We start from the raw sequence: 18,085 nt of genomic DNA on the forward strand, positions 1-18,085 counted from the left end.
GAAGCTGCATTTGAAGGCTTGTTTTTGAAAAACTGCCATCCAGTAGTGATGGATTGATTTTGTTTTCCACAACAATATAGGTTTAGTGGTCGAGGATTACATTCATGTGTGAGCCCTCTGTTTAAATATAAAAGAATGTGTCCTTCTCACATGGGAGACAACCTTGAAGTGAATCAACCTTTCAACAAATCGCCATTCTAACCTAATTACGGCAGTGTAGAAGCCTGATATAGCTGCCTAAACAATTAGTAAGCGCACTGTCGGGAGCAGAATAATCCTGTTAGGAAAGCTACAGAGAGCACTTTACAGCAAGAGTGTTTCTATCCACACCAACAACTGTCTACAGCCCGTCATGTTAGATTCATGTAATTCAAGGTGGCATTCAAGGAGTGTCTTAATATGTGTGGAAATTGAAAAGCTTCAAGTCACTGAGATTAATTAAACATTCATTTGATAATCAGCGTGATTTTTCATTAAATTCACACCGGAGGGCTCAACTGTTCCTCAGCTTTGGAAGCTGGGTTTCTTACATAACAACGCAGGGCTGTTTATTTCTGACTCTGAGCAATCAATAAAAAATCTGTTCCAAAATAAAAAAAAGAAAACAGAAAATATTTTGGTTACAGGGTTGAGCGTCATTATACGTTTCTGTATCCATCCATACAGGGACTGTGTTTCTGTTGATAGCAGTCACAGACATGGAGGAGTGTGCTTGAATCATTGCTCCTTTGGGTCTTATTGCACTAATAATGTGAAGAGTAAAAAAGATGCTGAAATCACTGTAGTGTAGTCACAAGTAATATATTTTCCCATGTTTCCAAAATGGCTCATTTTAAACCATGAATTACAGAAAAAAAGCGGTTTAATCTCTAATTATTTATGTTGAAAATCCCACCCCTTAACAAACAAAAAATAAATAAATACATCAATAAATAAAAAATCCTCTGAATCTGCATTATATTATCCTGAAGTCACAGAGACGACAGCAGCGTTGCCTCACAACGCATTTAGGAATGAATTTAAAACAGTATGAGTCATAAAGTTTAATCTTTTCCATGCACCATTTAACATGCTGAAATTCCAAGAAATGGTTTTAGAGTGAGGATACAAATGACTATTCTTTATTTGTATATGAAAACACAGTGACAAAAAGATTCCAGATAATATTTACAACACACAGATGTCTTTTATTGTGATGATGTCATTCACTGAACTGGACTGCAGCAGGCTTCTTGGGTCATGTGAGGAAATATTAAATAAGCAATCAGTGAATAAAGTGTAATGTAGTATTCAATGAGCCTCCATTTTAATTCAATGTTTTTTTTGGTATAAAACATAGTAAATCCTGTGTCATTGCAGTGAGTCTTAGTATTAGGCAACTACAACTTCAGGTGAACCACAATGATAACTTTGTGTGCCTTTATTTATTCAGCAGAAATTAAGCTAAAACAAAAACATGCGAAGAAGTCCCCTCTTATTTCTTCCATAAGATTTAAGAAGATGAGCTGCAGCAGGTGCTGCTGATCATCAGTCCTTGATGAATTGATCATCACAGGTCTATTGACCTCTATAAAAGCAGCTGTTTTGGCATTTTGCTGCTCTGGAGCATTCAGGTGTACGTTAACACAAAATTCCTCTACAACAATGTGAGTGACTGATAAAGTGATACAAAACAAAAACCTCCATATTGGTTACACAGGAACACACACACACACAAGGCATTTGAGGCTAAAGCAATATGTGTTATGTGTGTCAGTTAAAAGGGATTGTTTTATTAACACCAGTGGTAATTATTATCCAGTAATTATTCAATTGTGACACACAACAGCTACAAAATATAATAATCTGTGTAATGTACATAATCAGTAGAGCTTGTGAAACAATCATGTTGAGGAAACACACACGCGAACACTCCAATACCCACCCATTTGTCACATTTTCTTATGGTAAATGACAGTTTAAAATTCAAAACACTAACTGTTAAAAATTGTCCCCACGGCTGTCACCTCTGCCATCATGCCATGGTTTTCTGCAAACATTGCAACGGCTGATGACATTTTGTAGAGAAGGTCCCTTCACTGTCTGAGGAACGGGTTTACTGTAGGGGGAAAATAAAACACACACACACACACCACACAATGTTAGATATGTGACAATACTAAATAAAAAGTCCAGCTGTTGTTTACAGTTTACAGCTGTGTACATGCTTAGATTAAAGTCAAATGGTTTGTTAGCACTATGCTACTAAATAGCAAGAAAACGTCTCCTTGTATATAGTGGATGCCTCTGGAACAAACCACTGCTGATGATCTGATCCAGACTGACCTATGCTTTATGTGCACAGCTTACCTGAACATTCTGCTGGGGTCAAGAGATGCCAGCCAGTAGCTGTAGGAATCAGGGTAGTAGTTACATGTCCCCCTGCCGTGACACTCAATAAAGGGCACTTGGCGGAAATTTTCCAGACATGAGCCAGGAGAAACCAGAGGCTGGGACGATCCATCTGCTCCGACACCAGTTTGCTAGAACAAGTGATTGAGAATGAAAATTAAATAATTTGGGAAATTGCTTATTACATGAACAAATGAGTGAAGAGAATGAAAAACAGGTTTCTTTACCATGACAAATGAGTAGCCAGTCCACAGGGATTCCCAGTCTCTGGGACATTCTGGGATCTGTGTTGTCTGGCTGTGGATGGCTATGATGTTGGAGGTGGTTTCACACACTGAACACCTAAACAAGGGAACATTTTTAATTACTTTTCAGTTTTTTTCTCATATTGTGTTTTAGTCTATGCAGAAAAGTGTGACTGTATTGTCCCACCTGCTAATGTAGGAGGCCAGCTTCTCCCCTGTGATTGAAACCATGTTGGCAGGCATCTGAGCATCAGTGGATAGCCAGTATGAGTAGTCATTACGAGAGGCATAGCGGCAGGTATTTTCTGTGTCGCAGAACAGGAAGGGCATGGTGGTGAAACGAGGGAGACAGCTGCCCATAGTGCCTGAGAGAGAGAAAAAAAAACATTATATAATGACTGAAACACACATTTGTTTTGGAAGCAGAATACACACACACACACGTTATTTAAGGATATGAAGGTCTCTATGCTCTTACCAAGGTCCTGACCATGAGCTCTCTCGTTTCCATTGATGAAGAGAAAGGAATAACCAGAGTACATGCGGCTAGTGCCAGGAGGGCAGGGAGGAACTTGTGTGCTCTGGCTGTGCCTGGCTATCAGAAAACTGTCGATATCACCTTGACCACTTCTGCCAGGAAGACCTGGAGGACCTTTGAGGCCGGGGTTTCCAGGCCTGCCTACTGGGCCTGCAAAGTAAATAATAAAAAGAAGATTTTAATCATCCACATACTGAAATAAACAACTGCAGCAGATGCCTAAACTTGGAGAACCTGTGCACCAACCATGTTCACCATAATGTGGCCACATGTTTTTTTTTTTTTTTTACCAGGTGTCTATGCATACCTGGTGGTGCTGCTCTTCCCTTGTCTCCCTTCTGGCCAGGAAATCCAGGGAGGCCAAATGGACTGATACCAGGTCTTCCTTTGACACCTGGAGGGCCTGGGAACAGAGACGTTCAGTGTCACAGTTGATTTACTGAAAAACAAATTGCTTTTGACATTAAGAATTCTAAGAATTCTATTCTAAGAAAGAATACTTAATATTACTGTATAAAATTCTGAACCTGGGGGACCTGGTGGCCCTAGTGGACCAGCGCTCCCTGGGAATCCAGGATTTCCCTGGCGACCAGGTGGGCCAGGAGGTCCTGGTTCCAATATCACTCTACGAAATGCTGGTTCACCTTTAAGGCCTGTAAACACACAGCAACACATACATCTCAATGTGCTAGATTAAAGATCTGACATGAATAAAATATTTTTCTCACACACACCTGGTCGTCCAGGAAAACCTTTTGGCCCAGGTGGACCAGGAGGACCTGTTGTGTATCCAGGGTCTCCGGTGTTACCTAAAACATGGATCGCAGAAAGATTTCAATGGGATAAGAGACTCTTCATATCTGATGATGTGAGGCTATGCAATAAGAAGCTACTAAGCTACTAAGTGTCACATAAAAAAGTGCAATGAATTCTCATAATTCTTATTTCTCTGTCTCCTCTGTCTTCTCTGTCCCACTTGTATTTCATCTCTGTTCAGGGAACATAAATCATATTTGGACTATTATACATTTGTTGTGTTATCACACTTTGTCTGGAGTAGGAATCCATTTTAGCCCAATCTATAGACTACACTTGACATGATGGATTACCAGGGGGCCCCGGAAATCCAGGAGCACCAGGATCACCTACTCGACCTGGGTCTCCAACTCTGCCTGTAGGACCCTGGGGAGGAAAATGGAACAATAAAAGGTCAAAGGTATGGGAAACTTTACAGAGGCAGTTTGAAGAGTCTTCTATATGGCTGTGAACGTAACATCAAGTAACATGAAGTGCCAATGATTATTTAAAAAAAAAACTTACATTAATTTGAAATACAAAAATATGAATATAAATATAAATGTAGTCGTGGAACTCCATGCTCCTTTCTTCAAGCATTTGTCAAACAAAATGGTACAATCAATTACAGGTGGTCCTGCAGGGCCTGGATCTCCTTGGTTGCCACCATAACCTGGGCTTCCTGGTGGACCTGGGTCCCCTTTGTCTCCTTTTAGCCCTGGTAATGTGGGACCTGGAGGGCCAGGTGGACCAGGATAACCTGGAATGTGAGACACAAATTAGGCGTAAACTAAGTGACAATCCATAAAGTCCATGATAACCATTGCTGCATTATGCAGATAACTCCAGAGTTGAGCATGAGCCGTCTGCAAGTATTCTGTCAATATGGCAATATGCTGTTTTATGCAGTTGTTCATTCTATAGAACAGTGGTTCATCATGTATGTATTACATGCCAAAGAGCAACCCTTCAAAGGTCCCCTTGCAGTCCATCCTCACCTCTCCTCCCAGGGTTGCCAGGATGACCATGATCTCCTTTAGACCCAGGAAAACAGTCACCATCTCTTCCCGGTTGTCCTCTAAAACCAATGTTACCAGGTGGACCTGCTGCTCCTTTCTCCCCTACTGGTCCAGGAATTGCTGTGACAATTGGCCCAGGAGGACCAGGGTCCCCAGGAACACCTACAGCACAGTGTGTAAAGACCACAGATTGTTGAACCTCTCTAAGCATTCTATTTGAGCATTCAACTATGGCACAATTTTTTAATTATTTGATATTTAGGAATATGGAGTATATTGTCATATAATATTATTATGTCAGGTTCACCAAAATGCTCTAGACCCCTAAGGCTTTTGCCCTTTGCACAGAACTTCCGAGAGAGCAAGGCTAAAACAACGTGGATCTGGGTAACTGCACTGAAAAGAATATGACACAGGTGACTTACCTGGTCGACCTTGGACACCTCGTGGCCCAGGCGGCCCTTCTATTATGACTGCAGAGGAGAGGCAGGATAGGTGAGTTTTGACTGCAGCCATAACAGAGACTAGGCCCTTTTACTAGGAAAGTGATGAGTTTCCTATTATTGGTCTTTGTTGGTTTAGACAGAGGGAAAGCAATTCTTATGTTTATAATGAACAGGGTGTGTATTGACTTTTCTTACTCATGTTCCCTTTCTCCCCTTGTGGCCCAGGGTATCCATCACGGCCTGGGTCACCTTTAGGACCTTGAATCCCAATACCAACAGGTGGACCCGGGTTACCTAAGCCAAACAGATGAAAATATGTATTTTACTAATTTGATCATAATTTTTTGCTTTCTTTATATTTTAGACAACAAGAAGAATTTGCCTGGTGGCCCATTGGGTCCTCTCTGTCCTTTGTTTCCTGGAGGGCCATCTGAACCTTTGGGCCCTGGATAGCCTGGGGGACCTAGAACAGCAAGGTGGGCACAGAAGCTGAGTAGTGAGTAAGACAAGGTGTGTGAAATAAAAATCAGTGTGAAAGCAGAAAGTTGGTTACCATTTTCCCCAGGAGCTCCTGGGTTTCCTTTGGATCCATGATAACCCGATTCACCTAGTGAGCCCTCAATGCCAGGTTCTCCTTTTTGACCCTTCATTGCAGAAGTATAGATTTCACCTGGTTCACCCTGAGGATTGGAAGAAGAATATAGAGGGAACAAAATCATTATTGTTGACATACTCGATCATATACTAGATTGGATTTTGCTGGGCTGCATCAGCCTAATAAACCTAATAAGCATATTATCATTACTACCTTTTGTCCTACTGGTCCAGTTGAGCCATATCCATAGTAGTTTGGTTCTCCTGTAGCTCCTTTTGGACCAGATGGACCTGGTGCACCATCTGCACCTAGCCTTCCAGGGATTCCTGGTTCTCCTTTAGGCCCCTTGGACCCTGGTAGGATTAAACCAAGTGAATAGAAATAAAACTTCATCCTCAATGCAAAAATCTAAAATCTATAAATATGAAATACATTTTTATAAGTTAAATAAATGATTTAGAAAAAACACCTGTCTTACCTGGTGGCCCTCTGAATCCTGTGTTCCCTGGGTCTCCAGGAGGTCCTGGAATTCCTGGTGAACCTGTTGATCTGCCAGGATCTCCGGGGAAACCTGGGCACATATGGACACACAGCACAAATACACCGTGTCTTTGCTGATGCTAGATTTATGAAGCAAAACATTGCCAAACTAAATATATAAAATTTCTAACCTCTTAGTCCAGGATTTCCTGGTGCTCCCCCTCTTCCTCTTTGGCCCTTTTGTCCAGTCCTTCCGCTGTCTCCTGGGTGACCAGGTAGACCAGGGTGGCCTTATACAATACAATCGGAGAACATTATTACCATACCATGATATATACTTTAAACCAGGTCACTAGACCTTACTGTTTATTTCAACATTTTTTAGGACATGAAACTAAAAACAAATATCTCCATATTACAGCAAGTAGCTGTAAAATTAAATATTTAGTTACTGCAACGTGTACCTGGTTCACCAGGATCCCCTATGGGCCCCAGCTCGTATATTTCTGGTGGTGGAGACCCTCTAGGACCTATGGGGCCGGGCTCTCCATTCATGCCTGGGAAACCTGGAACACCTCTGAACCCATCTGGACCAGGGTCACCTGCAAACGGTCATGTTCAGGAGTTTAACTTCATTGTAGATATAACTACAATGAGATACCATAAACTGACAGATATTTCTATATAAATAAATACATTTTATATAAAAAATGTTGTAACACTATGTATTCATTAAATCTGTGTAATAGATGCACAACGCTGTGTGTTTATGTGTGTGTGTGTGCATCGCCACTTTACCTCTTAGACCTGGTGGTCCGGTAACACCAGGCAGTCCTACTTGTCCATACCCTGATAACCCTTCTGGTCCAGGTTCTCCTCTTGGACCTAATAAAACCCAAGGGGAATGAACACACTTTAAAGTATATAAATATGTATAATTACAGTATTAATGTTGATGCGATCTATTGATGTTATGTATACATATGTACACATATTTTTTTATTACTTGTTTAAGGCAGTAAATATTAATATATTAAAGAACTGCACATGATTAAATAAATGGTTTACCTTGTTGACCAGGCAAGCCATTTTGTCCATATTTTCCTTTTGGTCCAGGAAGCCCAGGTGGACCTGGCACTGATGGCCCAGGTGGACCAGGATCACCAGGACGGCCAGAAAGTCTAAACCCTGGCAAACCTATATTTCCTTTTTCACCAGGGAAGCCATTAAGGCCTAGAATGGGGAGACAGAACAAAATGAAGGTGGGAAGGATAAGAAAATCTGTATAAAAAGGATGTCTTCTTTACGTATAAGCTACACTGCTCAAACAGTAAATAGGGAACACTAAAATAACACATACTAGATCCCAATTAATGTAATATTCATTCATTACTTAGTGGAATACTTTGAGAACAAAATAACATAAAAAATGGTCAATGTAATGGCTTTGGTGGATGGAAGGAGACATCCTTCAATTGGCCTGAGCATCTCATCCCGGTACTTAATGGCAGTCAGGGTACTTCTGGCTAGCACATGGAGGGCTGGGCGACCCTCCAAAGAAATGCCTCCCCACACCATAACTGACCCACCACAAAACCAGTCATGTTGGAGGATGTTGCAGGCAGCAGAATGTTCTCCACAGCGTCTCCAGACTCTGTCACGTTTGTCATATGTGCTCAGTGTGAACCTGCTGTCATCTGTGAAGCACACAGGGTGCAAATGGCAAATCTGCTAATCTTAGTGTTCTCTGGCCAATGCCATTCACCCTGCACGGTGTTGGGCTGTAAGCACAAGTCCCACTTGTGGATGCCCTCATGGAGCCTGATTGAGTTTACACTAAACCTTCTTGTCACAGCTTGCATTAATGTGGGATCCTGGATGAGTTGCACTACCTGTGGTTGTAGACACCGCCTCATGCTACCGCTAGGGGTGAGAACACTGATGAAATGCAAAAGTGAGCAAAAAATCAGGCAGAAAGGATGAGAACAGAGAAATGGTCTGTGGTCAGCACCTGCAGAACCTCTCCTTTATAGTGGTTGTCTTGATAATTGCCTCTCATTTCCACCTGTTGTCTGTTCCATTTGCACAACAGCAGCTGAAATTGATTCACAATCAGTGTTGCTTCTTAACTGGACAGGCTGATTTCACAGAAGTGTGATTGACTTGGAGTTACATTGTGTTGTTTAGGTGTTCCCCTTTATTTTGTTGAGCAGTGTGTATTATTAAATTACAGGGAGAATGTACATCTGCATTTCATTTGCGTCACATGACTTTATTATACACTGACCTGGATGACCTGGATAACCATCTGGTCCTTGTGGTCCTGGTGGTCCAGGTAAGCCTATACATGAACCTTTACCAGGGGGCCCTGGAGGGCCCAAGAAACCTTTTCTTCCTGCATGAATCACAAATGAGACATCAAATAGATAAAGATATGTTTATAAGAGTGAGCTTACATTATTTTCTTTCTGTCTAAAAGGTTCTGCTTAAAATGAGGACCTTTTTCTCCTGGATGTCCAGGTTTGCCAACTTGTCCTGGAAACCCAGGAGACCCAGGAATCCCAGGATCTCCTATGGGCCCTGGATCTCCATCTTGACCTGGATGTCCTGGAGGACCTGGAAGACCAGGATATCCAGGGCCACTATCACCCTGTTAAGAAAAACATACAAAACATTAAGTGTATGTATGCAGTCAGACATGTAAATATATTATTAGATTATTGTGAAGATTTAAATAATGGCAATTTAATTTATATTTTTTTATTTATTTTATTTCTTTTCTTTCCTTACTTTGGAGCTCGAGGAGCTCTTGTTACATTAAAATAAAACTTGTTTTAATATTTTGCATTGTGTTTTTGTAAGTGACACATATAGCACTGGAAGAACTTGTGTTTGATACATGGAATGCCATTCCCGACACTTACATGAACTTGAAAAGGTATGCATTTGTAGTCAATCTTTGGATCCACATACTTGTGCCAGCAGCATCAAAAGCTGTTTTACTTTGTGGGAAATGGGCCCAAATGCCTCTTTTAATGATGAAGGCCGCCAACCTCCTCTCTAGCCTGAACTGATAGTCCACTGTGTTACACTTAAAGGACCTGGGGTGGCTTTGTGAACATATACCCAATTTCTTTTCCTAAGAGTCAGTCAGAAATATTTTTTTCTATAGCTGAATACAATGCTTTAGCTTATGTTGGAATCACACACAGACCAGAAAATGGGGGGTGTCAACCTGGCTCTAGTTAGGAAAAAAAACTAAAAGAAACAGCCACTCAACAGCTCATGATACTTAGGTATGCTACCTAGATTACCTGGGATAGGAACCGTGATGAATATCATCTACTGACATACTAGTAATGGCAAGAAATGTAAGGAAAAAATGTACACAGATAGCACAGACACTAGTATAATGCAGTGTAAAAGTATATTAAAGGGTCCTCATGTCCTTTCTAAATGCCACATCCTGAATATAATCAGAACAAGACTAAGACGCAAAACTGGGATATTAATGTGCATGTAGACATGCTCATTGACTTCTGCTGGTTGCCAGGCAACTTCACAATGACAGGAGTCAGATTTTATTACCTCTGTAAAGAGACCGGCTGATGCCCAGTTTTCAGCCAATACATGAATTAGCTTTTTACATTGTTCATTGTATTGAAATATCAAGTCATAATAATTAATATATTGTGACTACTGTATAATCAAAAATATATTCAAACGTTTATTGTATGTACTTATGTAGAATTTCTCTGACCTTCTGCCCGGGAAGACCAGGAGGGCCAGGTAGACCTGGTTGACCAGGAAATCCCCTACCTGGATTGCCTGGCTCACCTGGTTGTCCTTTCTCTCCTGAACAGAAACACAAAAAAATGTATGAACAATGTAGCTGCAGAGGGTATAAATGACCTTTCTCATCAAACTCATGGGACCACCTTTCTTTCCAGGGATTCCTGGCCTTCCAATCCCAGACGTGCCACCTCTTTCTCCTTTTTGTCCTGAAGATCCTGGTCTTCCCGGGGTCCCTGGTGTCCCTTGGTAACCTGGATGGTTGATAGTAAGGTTGAGTTTATGTACATTTTCACATAATTTAAGAGCCTACCATCCACCTGACAACCATACTTACCTGGTAGTCCTGGCGAGCCAGGCACACCTTTAAATCCGGGTGGGCCAGGAAGTCCTTTGCCATGGATGTGGCCAGGTTCCCCTTTTTGGCCTTCCAGTGAATGAATAGTTAGAATCTGTATTATTACACTTTGGTGTGTATTGATTAATGTTTTTCTTTACCTGGAATTCCAGGTTGCCCTGGCAGTCCTGGTACTCCAACATCTCCTTTAATTCCTGGATGTCCAGCGGGTCCAAACCCCACTGACCCAGGGTAGCCAGCTGGTCCTGGTAGGCCTAAGGGTCCTGGTGGACCTGGGATACCAGGGTCTCCCTCTGTACCAGGGTAAGGATACTAGAGAAAAGACATAAACTGCTATCACTGAATTTACATATATGCATAACTGAAACATCAGTCCAACACCCAACTGCAAAAAAAAACAAATAAATTCTCACTGAATCCCCTGGAGGTCCTTGACTGCCTTTCCGACCTGGCAACCCAGGAGACCCAGGGAAGCCATCTCCTCCAGGCCTGCCAGGCTGTCCTGGGTCTCCTTTTTCACCCTTCAATCCAGGAATGTTGTAGGAATACGAGTCTCCCTTCTGTCCTGGAGGACCTGGAAATCCAGTTCTACCATTTTCACCCTTTGGAAAGAAATTATCTTTTTTACAAATTTGCAACATACACAGATACAAACAGCAAAACAAACAAACAAACAACAACTTACAGGTCTACCAGGTAGACCTCTTTTTCCTGGTGGGCCTTGGTCACCTTTTGCACCTGGTCCTGGATTATAGCCTGAAACATTCCAGTTTCAAGTGGTCCACTATTGGTTATTTACACACGCTAGTGGAAGTCAGACTTGATGTTATAATGCAGTGAATGTTTATACCAGGAATGCCAGGTAGACCACGTGGACCAGGAGGTCCTGCGGCTCCTAATCCCTCACAATCGTAACAGGGCTCCCCCTTCTCTCCTGTGCAATGCAGAAATGTGGTGATTAGCTTGCACAATTCCATACTTAAGCATATCACAACTTACAGTTATTGCATGAAAACATATAACTTATATTGTAATTACCAACCCTTCATTCCAAACAATCCATCGTATCCCATAGGTCCAGTGACACCTCTCACTCCCTTCATTCCGGGGAGACCTTTGGTAATCCTGTTGGCTACAATCAACACAAGTTTTACGATACAACACATCCAGTCACTGTAAATAACTTTTATGTAGTATAAGGTAATTGTTTTAATGAGTGTCATTAAGACATAACTTTTAAGATAAAATGTTTAAGATAATCCTTTATTATGGCATACTTTGGTCTTCAGGGGGTCCAGGTGGGCCCGCTTCTCCAGGAGGGCCATCATCACCAGAATCCCCATCTGGTCCAGGTAGTCCTATGTACCTATCCCCAGGATTCCCAGGATCCCCTTTGGGGCCTGGAAAGCCTTTGGGACCTTGAGGGCCTGGCTGAAAAGCTCCAGACGTATGACCTGTATAAGGTAAAACGAAAGACTTAGACCAATACATTTGGAGAAAACAATAATCTAAGCTTTTTGTTTTAAAAGCAATCAGATGAAGAACATTTTCTTCTCTGTATACCTGGAAGTCCAGGAGGTCCAGGAAATCCCACAACACCTGAGAAAGGAGTAAAAGCTTGTGTTATTGCTGTTAAACTACCACTACAGACATATTTGTTGCAAATCAGTGACCTTGAACCACAATTTCTGCACTGTTGTGAGCTTTACACTTCACTGTGTGTCAGTTTGCTGTTTAGGAAGCACCATATTCATTTACCTGGACTCCCGGGAAATCCAGCTGGGCCTGGAGGACCAGGATCTCCCATGTATCCTTTCACTGGCTCAGTCATATAAACCTGTAAACAAAACACAACATAGCTTGATTCATTTTCACAGTTCATACTTCAAAGACTAACCGGCAGTAAAATACAAAATAAGAATTGCAAATCAGAAACATACAAACACTCACATCACCAGGAGGACCAGGTAGACCTCTATTTCCCCTTTCACCCTATAGATTAAATCCCAGAAACAAAGCATTATCAACCCACCACAAGATTTGTATTGTATTTTTGTAGGTAGGAATACTGACCGTCAAGCCTGTTGTCCCTGGATATCCTGGAATACCTCTGGGGCCAGGCCTTCCCTATATAGAACTATATTGTATTTAAAAGCACCACAGCAAGGGAGAACACACAATATATTTGCACACAACATAAACACACATAGCATAGAGGTACAGTACCCTAAATCCATGTTGTCCAGGGTCACCATCCTTCCCTTGCTTTCCCTGTGGATGGAGAAGTACAAGAGTGAGAATCAGTCATACAAGGAACCAACAGAAAGGGTTTTACATATAAATAAAGCTAAAAAAGAAAACAGTTTTAGGACCCCAATTGTTAACTTTAAAGTCAATCAGTCAAACTTTATTTATATTGCACCTTTCATACAAAACCTTGCAACACAAATTGCTTTTTATAAGTTATAAAAAAGTAACAAAATAGAGTAAAATGCTAAAGGTTTTTAGAGAAATGTGGTCTCTTTGATATCAAGGCCCTTTATGGTTACAACAGTAAGATTTATTGGCATTGTGTGTGTCATTGTTGCACCAATTTCTAAAAAATGTTCAATAATATTAGAAGAAATCCTTGTGCACTGCGATGTAAGTGAAGTAGCTACTTGTTTTGTCCCTGCTTTTCTGGGACTCTTCCATGATAGTGATGATACTACGCCATTTTATTTGAGTAATGATCTGGAAAAAGAGTCTGATAAGAGTTCCATTCCTTCTCCTGTTTAATGGCAAATCTGATTAATGTTGCTTCACTGCCCTCTGCTGATCATCTTTGTTCTTGAGCAAATCCTTAAATACTGGTAGGCCTTTAATGCAAAGTGTAGTACAAAAACATGTCCAATATATAAAGATCTCATGTATGGAAGATAAATAACAGAGATGAACTGTTGTCTCACCTCTGGACCTGGCAGCCCTTTGTCTCCCTTTGCTCCTTTTCCATAGCTGTAACCAGGGTCTCCCTGGCGACAGATAAAAATATAGACAAGAATTAGAAAAGTGTAATTTTATTGTGCAATCCTGGGATTTAATAAAGAGGAACTTACTGTAGAACCTTTGCAGCCTTTTTCTCCTACATCTCCTCTGTCTCCCTTTTGACCCTGAATGAGAAATAAACATCAGATTAGGGGTTAGTAAACTGCTGATAATACAGTGGGAATGCCTTTTGCAAGAAGATCATGGTGCAGATTTTATCACATTGACTTGTTTATATATTTTAACTGTTATATTATATTCACTAATAAGCTTCCAAAGGCCATATGCAAACAGTTGTTGTGAGCTTGTGACCTTACATTTTTACACATGAAACATAAATTTATTGAATACATTGCTGTTGTTTTGAGTCTCTCCATTCGGTGTCCCAACAATTCCTTGGTAATCTATTCCTCTCTGTTTTGCGGTTGTGTCACACCTGGTGGCTGTGTGAGAAGCCTGCTGTTTAATAAGCCAGTGTAAAGAGGACAGTGACACCATTGGATGTGCGTTTCATTTCGATGTGTGAAACTGTAGGCATGGTGAGAAATCTGTTGCCTCTGGCACACCTGCTATTTCTCAAATGGGCTAATTGTTTAATGTACCTTTAAAATGATGCTCTCTGTGAAATATTCCTTTATTCGTCCCGGTGGTCCTGGTGGGCCTCGGGGTCCTTGTCTCCCCTATATCAAACAAAAGAAGATCATCTTCAATGAGACATAGCATAGAAGATGGAAATAGGCAGAAAGAAATATGGTGTAATGACATACTATATATTCAACATCCTCTCATCTGTAATGAATTGTAACAACTATAATAGGCTATTGAAGTAAGAAATCACCTTCGGTCCTCGAGGTCCTGGGTATCCGCCTATACCTTCTTGGCCCTGCAGGATGAATGGAAAACTTAAGATTTTAAAAAACCCAGTTTTATGAACCTTATCCCCCAACAGCTGCCACTTAATTTACAGAAATGTTCTTATTTCTTAGTTTGAAATGGGATGGCAAAGCATGTCAATGTTTTCACCATGCTATTGTTTTGAATTTCCCAGCTATCAACCCTGATAACTGCAGAGTCGGACCAAAACAAAAACCTGCAGCTGTGGCTGCTTTCCTGTGAATACTTACAATCTATAATTCTAATTTTTTACATCTATAGCTCACTTCACCTCACCAAAGGAACATGCAGAGACATTACCTTAGATCCTGGATCCCCAGCATAACCTGGAGGCCCCTGTTTAAAAAAGGGTATGGGCAGTAGTATCAGGCATCACAATCTACTATATATCTACTATATTTTGTGCTGAATTTCTGTGATACAACTACTTTACTCACAATGAATCCCTTGGGTCCAGGGTCCCCTCGTGGCCCCTGCTGTCCATAGATACCAGGAAGTCCCTGAAATTAGAGATTTTGTGCTTAATATAAACACTCCTGTTCGGAGGGATATACTGCAAAATTGTAAATATATATATATATATATATATATATATATATATATATATATATGCTTTAAGGCAATGTAAAATGTTACCGGCTTTCCATTTCTTCCAGGTGGCCCAGGTGGTCCTGGTTTTGAATCAAGTGATATCTGGGATTCACCCTGCAAAATTGAACATTTATTTGTTTATTTATACACAAACACAAACAGTACTTAACAAATTACCCTGGGCTGCACAACTTATATTTTTCTGTTACCTTTTGTCCGTGCGGACCTGGTGAACCCTATAAAGTGAAAGTCGTAATAAAGAAACATTGTTAATTGATGGATAATTTTAGGAAGGGCACAATAAAACAATAAAGTATCAGAGGAGTATCAGGGTAATCAGAGGAGTGTCATGAGAAAATACTGTTTGTTTCTTACTGGATGTCCATCAAGACCATTGGGCCCAGGAATACCAGGCAGTCCCTCATCTCCCTGAAGTATAGGCAATATGTTCAAAACATATACAGCCATATAGTGCATGTGTTTATGTATATTAATATGTATTTTTTCTGTCTTGCTTAGACCTACGTCTGTTCCATTGCAACCTGGGGCCCCTGGAGCACCTGGAGGCCCTTGTAACCCTGGAATACCCTGTACAGAAAGAGCAACACGAATGAACATGTGAAGGAGGAGCACACAATGGACCAGCACATGTGTATAGAAACTCACAGGCAAACCATGAGTACCAGCAAATCCCTCTTTGCCTTCAGCTCCCTGTAATGACAGTGCACAATTTTACATGCAAACCCACGTTGAAGATTGAAAGCACAACATTACCTTAATGAGACATCTAGCACATTTACCGGATCGCCTTTTGCTCCAGGAGGTCCATCACGCCCGGTTTTGCCCTGTGAGAGAGTGCATTAAAATGAATTATTCCTCACAACATCTGGGTAAGTTTAGCCAGAATGAGAAGAATCTGGAGGTCAGTTAAGATGCTACCTTTGGTCCCATTGGCCCATGGTGACCAGCTGGTCCTGGACGTCCCTGTTGTCCATCAGGACCTTGAATTCCGGGAAAGCCCTTCTCTCCCTGTGTGTGTGTGTGTGTGTGTGTGAATATATGTGTGTGAATATGCATGTTTGCATGCATAAGAAACAAAAAAAGAGATAGACAGGAATACACAATAGACAGGTAAATTCAAAATGTTACCTTTAATTTAAATTACCAGGGTTATTTGCATAAACACATGGCTTGATAATAGAGGGTCATATTTCTGCATGGTTTATCGATCCTTTAAAGGTAGGGTAGGAGATTTCATTCTGATGCACTTTTTGTTAAATTAGTGTAACTTCTCTTTACAATCCGATAGCAACCCATTAGTTTGGCAGTTTCGCTTTAAAACGAAGAATATTAATCATCTGTGCAAGCTATAAAATGCTAAAAACATCAGCCAATCCTACGAGGCGCCCCTGTGCGTTTAGTCTCACTGAGTTTTCAAAATCTCCTACCCTACCTTTAACACATCTTCACCGAATGCGTGCTGCTTACAGCTGAATCTCAGACCTCACCCGGCAACAAAAAGTTCTATTTTCTGATTGGCTGAGAAATTCTATTTTCTGATTGGTCGATAGGTCACCAATTCCAGACAGGCTGTACTGGGCTGTACCACCAGCGTACAGTAGGCGTTTATTGGATAGTCTGTGGGAAATTTCTCCGCATAAGAAATGCTATGTGTGGTGTGGCGTTTGTCCCACACACTCAGTGCGTGAGACTTGAGGAGGAACCTAGAGGATAGTGATGGCCAAATGAAGCCCCATGAATCACTGAGACTTTCCAGCCCATTGCTTCACCCAAAGGTTCGACGTCTTTGAAACACACGAAACCGTATCTGTGTGAATAGCCATCTTCTAACACTTAACTTTAGCTGACAGGATCGCTGCAGTTTCAGCTGTTTGAATGGCAGTCTCCTGTCTGTGTTGGCTATCTAACTTTAGCTGCACCGAACTTGCATTTCTGTCTCAATGTTTTTAGAGAGCATTAGCTTGACCACTGACATTAGCTGTATCGCTAATGTTAGCCACCAAGCCACCAGCTTTAACATCTCCTAACAAGAAGGTATAGAACTGTTTTCTTTGTATTTAAAAAAAAATGATTCACTTACCTTGTTCCCTTTCACTCCTGCACAGTGACATCTCGATTTTCCATTGCAGACACACTAAAATCAACAAGATGAAATAATGTAAAACACATTTCGGTTTCCTTGTCACTGCCCCTCCCCCCTCTCATTAAGATTTTTATAACCTTAACTGTTGCTGTTTTACATAAATCAGGCATTTCAGGGCTACAGTTATTGACAACAATCCACAGATTTGATTGAACCAACTTACTGCTACAAACATTGCGTTGATCAATATTTGTCATTGTAACAGTTAAGAAAGTTTATACCCAGGCGATTGTGTATAATTTATAGAAGCAGTCTCCTGTTCAACACAGTGAGCTTTAATTTGAAAGCTGTAAACATTTTAGCTTATCAGCAGAGGAAAAGGTCCAGTGAAGCTAAAAGTAAAGACCAAAAATGCATGCAGTAGTAATAAAAAAATAACAGTTATTGCAGATGCATTACATTTCCAATTGAATTATTATCATTATGTTATAGATGAGAAAAAAGGATTTAAGCTGTTACATCACAAACCCACTATTTAATCCAGGAAGGGATGTGCTTTTTTCTTTCTATCCATTTTCACATTTTTCTCTCTACCCCTCACATCCTGTCCCTCTCACCAAAACCAACCCTAAAAAGGCCCACCAACATAGACAACTGAAGTGTACTGTATACACTGAGATGCATGTGCAAACAGACCGCACAAAGCCACCCCATTAAGATGTAAGCATAGATACAACAGGCTATACACTACATGAAAGTTAATGCATTGAAGGTTAAAGGCTAAGTTTATACACAGCATGAAATATTTAATAT

At 40.9% G+C, this 18,085-nt stretch overlaps 1 protein-coding gene across 1 annotated transcript; it reads right to left on the reverse strand.

Annotated features, from left to right (window-relative positions):
• Positions 1-1,241: 1,241 nt before the first annotated feature.
• LOC114449660 (collagen alpha-3(IV) chain-like) lies at positions 1,242-16,119 on the reverse strand. The gene is made up of 48 exons (XM_028427478.1): positions 16,108-16,119; positions 15,969-16,013; positions 15,835-15,879; positions 15,694-15,756; positions 15,544-15,597; positions 15,378-15,404; positions 15,214-15,282; positions 15,015-15,077; positions 14,878-14,913; positions 14,522-14,566; positions 14,286-14,363; positions 13,755-13,808; positions 13,608-13,670; positions 12,886-12,930; positions 12,418-12,496; positions 12,223-12,258; positions 11,937-12,113; positions 11,702-11,791; positions 11,510-11,593; positions 11,345-11,415; positions 11,073-11,261; positions 10,800-10,971; positions 10,639-10,728; positions 10,448-10,555; positions 10,270-10,364; positions 9,009-9,159; positions 8,797-8,904; positions 7,578-7,742; positions 7,308-7,394; positions 6,974-7,111; positions 6,701-6,799; positions 6,508-6,600; positions 6,243-6,382; positions 5,988-6,114; positions 5,817-5,897; positions 5,630-5,728; positions 5,414-5,461; positions 4,968-5,150; positions 4,599-4,729; positions 4,284-4,356; positions 3,909-3,983; positions 3,702-3,827; positions 3,482-3,577; positions 3,115-3,324; positions 2,824-3,001; positions 2,619-2,733; positions 2,350-2,522; positions 1,242-2,098 (listed from the first exon to the last, which is right to left on the reverse strand). The coding sequence occupies exons 1-48, from the start codon at positions 16,117-16,119 to the stop codon at positions 1,981-1,983; spliced, it is 4,704 nt and encodes a 1,567-aa protein (XP_028283279.1). The 3' UTR covers positions 1,242-1,980.
• Between the last annotated feature and the right edge of the window lie 1,966 nt (positions 16,120-18,085).

This window comes from Parambassis ranga, chromosome 17 (assembly GCF_900634625.1).
Source record: "Parambassis ranga chromosome 17, fParRan2.1, whole genome shotgun sequence".
In the NCBI taxonomy this organism is placed as follows: domain Eukaryota; kingdom Metazoa; phylum Chordata; class Actinopteri; family Ambassidae; genus Parambassis; species Parambassis ranga.